This window comes from Fulmarus glacialis, unplaced genomic scaffold, assembly GCF_000690835.1.
Source record: "Fulmarus glacialis isolate BGI_N327 unplaced genomic scaffold, ASM69083v1 scaffold1110, whole genome shotgun sequence".
NCBI lineage: Eukaryota > Metazoa > Chordata > Aves > Procellariiformes > Procellariidae > Fulmarus > Fulmarus glacialis.
The window spans coordinates 31,617-41,673 of NW_009186923.1; the positions used below are offsets into that span (position 1 = coordinate 31,617).

A 10,057-nucleotide genomic window follows, 5' to 3' on the forward strand; every position below is an offset into this window, starting at 1 on the left:
TCCTCCCCGTGGCGAAGTTACTTTCAAGTCAGTGAAAGTTCTTGGCCCGCGATGAAAAGTCTTTGCCAATTAGCGCTCAACAACTTCAATTCATCCCTCCTGGTTCAAGATGAGTAGGAACCTAATAAGGCTGCGATAAAAGGGCAAAAGGCACCGAGTACCCAAAGGGGATTAATGGGCTCTTCCATTTATTTGTCTTCCTAACAGCTGAACTGTTACAAGTATTGACGGTCTTCAAACGGCCCGGGCGCCGGGGTCTCCAATGGCCATCTCCAGCTCCCCGGCCCCGAGGGGCGAGGGCTTCCCCCTGGGCGATGCCAAAACCAACAAAGCCCCGGGGATCAGGTAATGAAACTTCAGCTTTCCCCCCCTCTCCCCTCTTTGAGATTTATTTACTGGCAGCTGACAAGGGGCAAATTCAGCTGGAATTGTGTAGTCAAGGCCCTGTCAAGCCTTCAGAGGCACCCTTATGTCGAATCACCTTCCTGACTGGCATGTCGCTGAAAAGCCCTCGGCGCTGGTCCTTAACAGCTCCCGACAGCACAAAGGACACTCCAGACAGATGCCTACATGGCATCCTGCAGCATTTTAAAAGAGAATTAGTGGTTTTAATTATGGTCGTCGTATGAAAGGAAACCATGCAAGCTCGGCAGGAGACCTTTGATCAAACCCTTTTGCTAGCACAATGCCGCGGAACTGTGACTATTCCTAGCAAGGGGCCTTTTCTCGCTGAATGACTCACCAGTGATCTTTGAATGCAGACAAGTTCCTCGCCCTCCCTCTTCATTAGCGAGCATTTCTATACAGGCCCTATATAGTGCGCGGAGTCTCGGAGCTATACAATGGGGGGGAAAAAAGAATCCCTACAGATTCTGGCCTCTACTTAGGAAGTGCTGAAGGACTCTGAGTGACTTTATTCATTAAAACAGGTTGCTATTAATTAACTGTCATAATAAAATAAAGAACTATTATTTGCATTTCTTAGTGCGCTCCCTTTAGTAATATGTATAAAAGATGCTTGTAACAAAAATGAATTTATAAGGGAGAAAAAACCCTCAGAAGTCTTTTTTTCCTTCCCCCCCCCCTTTTTTTTTTTTTTAAAGTCTAGGCAGCAGGAGCCTAATTATTAGGACTAGTTTTGCAAGAGAACAAATAGAGGTAAAACACAAATATGAAAGTAATTAGGAAAATGCAAAATCCTGTTTACTTGGCAACCAATTCATGCAACTGAGACTAACGAAGAGCAAATCAGCTTTGCTTGTTTGATAAACTTAAGGGTGCCGCCTAAGAGGAGCTGATAAAAATTAAACTTCTGCCAGCATCCCTCAGCACTACCTTTTAGCAAACATCCACACAACTGCTTCGTCTACCAGCACCAGCAAATCTCATTTGAACAGATTCGGGGGGAGGAATTTTGTATCTTCCGTCTCTGTTAAATATTTTCACCTTCGCCATCGGCCAGTGGTGAAATCTTGGAGCTGAACCCCCAGCGCGGACACGCGGATCACACGTGCAGGCGATTTACACGGACACGGCGCGCGTGAACGGCACAGTTGCAACCAGTTCTGCTTTGCTCCCTAAAAAAGCATCACGTTTCCACTGCTTTTCACACCTGGGAAGGCTTTTGCCAGTGGGAAAGTTCTCCTTGCGGTTTGCATCGCCGCTTATTGCAATATATGACGATACGTTACTCGACGCGGGCTGCAGGCTGGGATACCTTTGTCCAGCCCCTCTTTTCTCCCGAGTAGATAGTGGAATCCACAAAAGCTTCCAATTATTTCAAGACTATGCAGCTAAGGAGGGGCATCTAATCAAGATAAAGAAAACCCTCAGCTCAGTATATTTGCTTGAATGGATTTTCAATAATGCAGGTAACAAAAGCATTGAAAAATTGGATTCCTAATGCTTTTCTGCTGGGCTGAAGGACTGATTTTGAGAAGGGAGAAGAAAGCCAGCCCTGAGAAAGCTGCACGGAGGAATGTATGATATTCCCCTGGCTCTGTACAAACACTTCTGCAGGGATTGAGAAGAAGGAAGAGATTTAAGTGAGGCACGGTTGACCTGAAATGTAGTCAATTACAACACAAAGAGTTAAAATGACACCCCTGAACAGCTCTTCTTCCTTCTCTCCCCTCTGCTTTGTGGCTTTGCAACCCAGAAGCTGTAGCTTTATTTCCTTTTATTGCTCATTTCTTATCTGCTGTTTGTCCAGGAATTGTTTCTAGAAGTAACAGGGGGCATTGCTATGGAAATCATACTATGAAAATAAATCAGAATGAGAGGGAGAAAAATAAAGGATGCTATTTTGCACCTGGAGTTAAGAGATTCCTAGATGGCAGCTTGATTTTTATACAGGCAGCTTTCAATGAAAGTCAATCTGGGAAAATCAGCACCTGGAGAGAACAACGAAACTAGTCTACTTTTAAAAGGATCTATTAGGATTAGTAGCCACACAAACCTTAAACCTGCACCTACATGCACCTCAAACTACCAACCAACAGAGCATCCACATGCAACACCCTTTGCTCCCGCAACTGTCCTGATCTGCTCCTCTAAGCCTCTGGGAAGCTTTCAGGGATGCCGCTTGACAACATGATCTTTACAGAAGTACTTCTTTCTTCTCTGAAAATTTTACTAGTTCAAATGAAATCCTGGCTTGGCAGCAATTTGTCTCTTATAAAACTCTGGACTGAGATCTCACAAAACCACAGACCAAAGTATGAAAATTTAGATGAACACAACTTTCCAGTAAAAATACCAGAGTGTTGGGTCTGTTTTAAGCATTTGAAGTACATGTTAATTGACAACATTTTGAAAAACATGCTATTTTACGTCTTTTTTTTGAAAACAAGTAGCTGAGCTCCTGTTAACCAAGTCGCTTGGCTTTTGAGGTAGATTGAAAAGCAGGATGGATTCACACTCTATTCTTTTGGTTAAAGCTCCTGACATCTCTGAAATTGCAATTCTGGCATCCCCAGTACCTGCGAGGACGTGGCAGAGTAGAGGAGCGTTAGGGGCTCGTACAGAAAGAGGCCTCGGCACGGATGTCATGAGCCACGGGGAGCTGCTCTCGTGTCCCCCGAGCAGGATCTCAGCACCGCGGTCCCTCTACCCCCAGGAGATGCCACGCTGCTGCCTACAGTCACGGTGCTCTGCAAGGGAAAATAAACCAGTTGCTTGCTCGCTGTTGGAAAACTAGAGCGGTAAAGTCTATCCCAACACAAAATCCCAGTGTAATGACAATAACCATCCCTGCAAAGCAAGGGAGGCAGAAGGAGCTGGGTTGGTCTCTACCCACCATCCCATGCCAGGAGAACATCGTGTCCGCAGCACCCCTGGGCACAGGCACAGCCAGGGGACAGAGCACATCCAAAACAGCGAACAATGATGCTCCCGCGGAGGGCACTGTCCCACGTGCTTCTCCCAACAGAAACCTACCTAACCACGCTGTGCTGGGACCATAAAAACACACAGACACAGCACAGCTAAAGAAAAATGTCTGTAGAAAACCTCTTGGCTCAGTAACAGAAGAAACATTTAAAGGCTAAATACATTTTTTGCATCTAGAAAGGATGCAGCATTCATAAACAAAATTAAAAGATCTTCACAGTACTACAGATTCACAGGTCTCCTTTAAAAGAAAATTCTCCTTTTTGAAATCCAGCATTTTATTTAGTGATGAGCTTTCCTCCCCACGCACAAAACAATACAAACAGTTCATTTGGCAGCAGCAATCAAAGACCAAACAACAGTATGTTCCTGCGGAGGCAATCACGCTTGATTTCTTCTCTGCTGCCATTTCTGTCCCTTTTAAAACCATTCTCATGTTGTCAAGGACTAATTCAGATTTTAAGTCCTGACTTCAAAATTTCAGCCGGCGGGTGGAGGACCGGGCGCTACCCAGCTCGCCGCCTAAGATCTTCTTTCATTTTCCTCAGCCCCTGCAGCTCTTTCTTCAGGTGCTTCACAGCCTGCAGAATATCCTGCCGCTGGGGATCGTCCTCAGCTTTCTCGGTGTAGAGAAGGAAATGTTCCACGGTTTCAGAGAGCAACACTTCGGGATCCACACCCACCCCACGGAGACGCAACATCCTCTCGCAGGCGATGGCGTAGTTTTTGTGCCAGTTCACCGGGTGATTTGGATGAGAGTTGACAATTTCTTTGTACGACTGTTAAAGGGACAAAAGAAAAAAAAAAAAAAAAGAGGGAAAAATGAACTGAACGAAGGGGACCAGCAGCTCTTAACAGTGCTTCAAAACCGCCTGTAAAGGAACGGATGCTATTTAGATGTCCAAGTCCAGAGTCGGAGCATTTCTGTAACTCTGTGTTTGCCATGCGATGCGCAATAGCGCGAATCAGAAATCCAAGGGGGGCTGAAATGTTTCCCTTCCCACAGCAGCTGTTTGTTTAGAAACGTTACAGATGATCATGATAACCCCACCGCACGTTACGCGCTTCCCCAAGAGAGGTGTTACACCAGGCTGGGGGAAAAAAGTGATAACCCCACCGCACGTTAGGCGCTTCCCCAATAGAGGTGTTACACCAGGCTGGGGGAAAAAAGGAGATTTAACTGCTGCGCCTGGAAAGACATTTACTCAGTATTTCAGATCAGGACGTCTTCCACAGGACTTAAGCAGTCTGGTGACTTGAGTGGGAATATTCATAAGCTCAACAGCAGGCACGCACCCGAGAACTTCGCAGAACAGCAAAAATGACAGCAAAACGGGCAAGAGTTGAAAGGAAACTATTTGTGGACTCTTTGCTGGGGTATGAAACACTCTTCCTCTCTGCTGACACACACTGATGGTTTTGTGCATCTGTTGGCATCTCAGGCAGTCCGGTATTTCCAGAGATACCTACACCAGCTTATGGGTGTTATTCTTTGGTGTGAAATGCAGCAGAATTAATTTGCAGCGAAAAGACTGTCGGATTTCACACTTGCTGGCTTAGATGCATGACTGTGTAGTGACAGAGGGGACAAGTGCATGGAGGGGACTTCAGGACAAGCAATCTCTTGGCATGGGTCTGGAGCCCAGCACAGACAACATAATTATAGCAAAAGCAGGGTGTTGACTGATTAGCTTTTAGCATCCTCCGTGACCGAGGGGGCAAGTAGGAATGGATAAAATCCCTGAACAAATCTCTTTGAATCTGCTACGCTCCCGGTTTGGATGAACAAGGGAGAATGCAGATTACAGGACCTATATGGAAACACCGTATTTCTATGGAGTCCAGAAATTTAAAAAAAAGAGAAAGAAAAAAAAAAAAAAAGAGGATGGAGACTGCAGGGAGCATTCATAACCGAAATATATGACTTACAGCGTACGCAAATGTGTAAAGTTGTGACTTCATTTCTGCAGATACACTGGCAGTTTCTGCAAGGTCAAATATAAAGAAAGCTGTTTTCATCCTAGGAAAACAAGAAAAACTTCCATATAATAACTGCTTAACATAACCAGCTCACATCACATGGTTACACACATCTTCAACATGTCCATGTATGGGACAGTACACCAGCTCCTCCGTTTAAGTCATCAGTGATAAAAATTTCTCTCCATGATGTATTTTCTCACCCTATGTCCCAACTACCCTCTGCTCCTTCAAGATACTTTGAGCAGAACCTTTTGGTGAACAAAACGACCACTTTCCTGAAGGATTTGCTGGAGGCCATGCACGCTTCATCTCATTCTGTCAACCTTTTCCTTCTAAAGCTTGGCACGTTTAGATCCAATAAGGCCATGTACCACCAAGCTGCCCGCTTTGGTGTGTATTTCCACACCAGTGAGTTGGCACTGCCCACCGGCTGTTGGAAGGGAGCAAAGGAACATCACCTAGCTTGCCACATCTCCTCGTTGGCGACAGCTTCCCAGGAAGAGGGCTTGAAACTAAATGGGAATGAGAATAAAATTCAGCCATCAGATCCACGTCACTGTGCTTCACCCACCGCGCAATCAATCCTTCTAACCCAGGCAGCTCACAGACCTCCTAGGCAGAAGAAAACCCGTCGTGAAGCCTACAGCTCTGACAGCAGGGAATTCAGCTGATCCTCAGTCATTCATAAAACTTTATTCCTCTCTCTCCATAGAAGGAGCCTCTGGTATATCAGGTGTGTCACAGCATCCGAGCTATCCTCAAAGTGAGAGATGCTTTTTACCATCCATCACCGTTCAGTCTATGACATTTAAAGCTCTGGATGTCCCAAGTCCTTGATGTTTTTTGGCTCCTGATCAAGTTTTAAGATCAGAATTGGACCTGATATTTGACTAGAAACGTCCTCTCTACTTTTAACACTAATAAAAATACCACTTGCAGATTTATCATATGTTCCAGAACACAAAACATTATGATTATGGCTCACGTTTAATTTCTCTAACACTGCAGTGGATGGGGTTATGCTGCTGGCAGAAGAATGATGACCAGGAAGGAGCAGTCACGCCTCTGCCTCGTACCTGCGGTAGTCTTCAGTCCAGTTATAGAGGTTTCTTGTAAGATTAATCCACTCTCCTGGGTCAAAGACAACATCGGAAGGAACCAACTTTTCACACGTACCCCACGGCCAGAGCGAATAGCTCCTTCTCCAGGTTGAGTCCCCTTCATGAAGACCTATGCAGACAAACACTTCCTTACTGCCAAAACAAAACCAGAGAGAGCAAACGTGAAGCCACGCCAGAGACCGTGGGCCACCCCACCTGCTTGAGCAAACCACGCACCCCACGCCAGGGGACAGGTCTTAAGCAGCACAACATTTTCTGCGGCACGGATACCTGTCCAGACAATTTCACGTCGGAAAGGGCATGTCTCTGGGTCAGTCTGCAGAACAGCTCTCCCACTGCAAGTGAATACCCCATCTGGCATTGCACATCTTGTGCAGCCAGCACAGGAGACACATCCTCTCCTCTATGTTGGACTTCACAAACGTGCCAGAAGCCGTAGGAGAAGCCCGTTTCTTCCCAACGGCACCTGGCAGTGCCCTTCTGCCTACCCGCACTCGCAAGGCTCACCCTGGCTAGTCTAAATGCAGATGCTATTCTTATTCATCTGAGTATCTAATCCTTTCTCCACTCTTACTAAGCTATTTTTATATGATGATTATTCCTGGAATACATTCATTCTATGCTAATCAGTTGGCCACAACGTTCACAAAGGAGAAGCAGGAGCACTTTGCTCTCCAACCATCATCATTTTGAGCACGCAGGAAATGTTCCTTTTTTTTTGTGATGAATTTTATCAACAACAATAACAAAAATAATCAGTAAATATTCTCTGCCGATCACCTTCTTATTTTTCCTTCCTAAAAACCAAACCAACTTCAAAACAACAAGCAACATTATATCCGGATGGAGTTACTTCTGCATAGATATTTGCTTTAATTGCAAAAATAATCTCACCACCGGGGAGGAAGTCAGTGGAGAAAATTGGTCTTTTGGATGCAGTACCAAGCTGTTCCATAAACAATTTCAAGAAAAAAAGGTCGAAGATTTTAGGAAAGCAGTTACATATGAAAGAAATACTTACTGTTTATTTACTTTGAGGAAACGATGGAGATTAAAAGCAAGTGTCCCATCAGGTAATACTCCTTCCACAGGATTCCACCGGTTCCCAGGAAAATAAACGCCAGGTAAGTGCTTTGCCAGCTTGGGTAAATACCATTCGTAAGTCATCATCTACCACCAAAAATATAAGCAAAATTAAAACAAGAAACAAAGTTTTCATCCATTTTACATCCAGAAGCTGCAGCAAATGGTTTCTCCAGGAGGTCACTAAAGTCACCTCCCATTTCAGCAATTGCCTGGGACCACACCATCAGACCAGGTCACCAGTGGTTTCTGATCAGAGGCACATGATCCTCCCTGTTGAAGGGGCAAAGGAAACACAAAATAACTACTGCTGGTAAGAGACACAACCAGGTTTTCGTTTGGTTAAATACGAGGCGTTGGGTTTTGGGTTTCTCAACAAGTCGCAAACCCTTGCTGCAAAGCCAAGTGCAAGGACTGATGTGGCAGTGGAAGTGTTGGTGTCCCCTTCTGTAAGGGGGATTTTTCTTCTCCCATTTCTCAGGAAAAAAGGAAAGAGCGCAAACACCACCCAGGGACACACAGCACCTCCGTTTTAATGTAAAAAACTACAGGTAAAAATCTGCAAAACCACCTTTGGGGGACCAAGACAACACAGGGGATGCAGGGAATGAGCCTCAGCATGGTAAAGTCCTGGGAGAAACCCCAAAGCCGCATCGCCCACGGGGCAACTGCTGACCTGCTGCCCTCCAGGCTGCTCCCAGAAGCCTTCTGCTGCCCCAACATCTGTATTTTGGGGCAACTGCAGAAAACAGCAGGGACAAAGCTTCCTCAGCAAGGCAAAGATCAGCCCTGTGCCACATCTGGCTATCTGCCGTGATGAAGAACTTGGGCTTCCCCTTCTCTCTAGCCGCTATTGCCTCCCTGTTGGCTTTTTGGGCTTGAATGGAGCTTGCACACCACGCTGCATCCCAGAGCCACCCACAACCCTTCAAAAAAAAAATCAATTTTATTTCTGCATCATGGGTTTTATTTGAACATGTATCTCTCGAGAAGAGAAAGAAACAACTTTTGCTTCCTATTTTTAAATCTGCCTGTTGCCTCTTTTAATATTACTTTCTCAACCTACCTCCTGGTCCACTAAGGTGATATCCGGCCTCATCCCTTCGCAATAATGAACATAACGAAGAGCGTTCCCGGGTAAGTCTCCTCTTAGCAAGATCACTGCACCCGTCGGCATAGAGGACAGCAGATTCCTTGCAAACTTATCAACAACATAGTTGTTGCTCTGATCACAAGCGCTTAAGGGAACAGATAAAAACCAGTATCTTAAAAACAGGTATTTGCATGGCTTTGCATACCTTCAGAATAATTTTATGCAATAGGCATCGACAGGTGAAGTCCGTTGCCCTGGTTAGATCTTGCTGAAAAGCATCATCTCCATTTACAGAGAAACCAAGATACAGAAATGAAGCATTCGGAGCACGGTCCCCCAGAAACCAGCACCAGAGACATGAGCCACTACAGTTTTGCCAAAATACACACTCATTACATGCCGTCACCTTAATTCTGATTTTTTCTTGGGCTAAACCTAAAGACTTACTAGTTGGAGTTGGCAGTGCCAGTGCAATGATGGTTCTGTAAAGCATTTTAAATCCTCCCCATCCTTTTAATGCTTTTAATTAAGCACTAAAAAGCCAAGTTTTTGTAGCATCAGGCAGAAGTAGATTTACATTACCTGAGATTAGATCCTTTTCGTTACACAATCGTGTGTTGCACACGCTCCAGGTATGGACTCAAGAAGAGGACACTCCACAACATGGCTCAGGGCATGAGCTATGACTGGCTCACCTACGGAGCAGCCTTTGGGAAAAGATGTGTGCAAAGGAAGGATTCCTGAGTATGAAGTTCTGTGTGTTCTACACTTCACCAGTTGGTCAACCTCTACCTGAGCATCCCTGCCACTACACTGATTCCTACCCAAGCCACTGCAGTCTTTGGTGTGGTTATGGGATAAGGAAGACCTACACTACAAATGTAACTCTTCAAAAAGGAAAAAAAAAATGAAGAAAAACCCCAGGGCACAAGGTTTCCTGAAGCACAGCAAGGGAAGGAGGTGACTGTTCAAGTCAAATGAATTCTGCAAACCTTCTTAGGAAATAAAGCACAGATTTACGAGTGTCTTTCATTAGAAGTTTACGTATCTACACAGTTTTCTTCCTTCAGCCTACATGACACCCCCTTTTACAGCCTGGAGTTGGTGGTTGGTGATTTTTAGGGAGATCAAACAAGGGAGTCCCGCAGGCTGTGGCCACGCAAGCTTAGGTGGGATGTGAAAAGTGCCTTTCCCACTTCAAGACAAGAACAGAAACCCCAGGAGCAGGGGTGGGGGGGGTTTACAGCAGCACCCCAACAGCACAGCACCCTGCAGCCCTGCGAGGCTGCAGCAAGACACGTGCCCGGGGGATATGTTACCTGTAATTTGCCCAAACTTGAGAAGCGACAAGAGCGAGAGCAGAAAGCCACTCCAGCCACGGCAGCGC

General features: G+C 45.5%; 1 protein-coding gene across 1 annotated transcript in view; it reads right to left on the minus strand.

Moving 5' to 3' along the window:
- Positions 1 to 3,896: 3,896 nt before the first annotated feature.
- TMEM260 (transmembrane protein 260) overlaps positions 3,897 to 10,057 on the minus strand; it is a 34,298-nt gene continuing 28,137 nt past the window's right edge. The window contains 7 exon segments of the mRNA XM_009573084.1: positions 3,897 to 4,169; positions 5,320 to 5,410; positions 5,832 to 5,885; positions 6,450 to 6,626; positions 7,516 to 7,664; positions 8,644 to 8,815; positions 9,990 to 10,057. The exon segment at positions 9,990 to 10,057 is cut by the window's right edge and continues 25 nt beyond it. Coding sequence (XP_009571379.1) covers positions 3,897 to 4,169; positions 5,320 to 5,410; positions 5,832 to 5,885; positions 6,450 to 6,626; positions 7,516 to 7,664; positions 8,644 to 8,815; positions 9,990 to 10,057 — 984 coding nt within the window.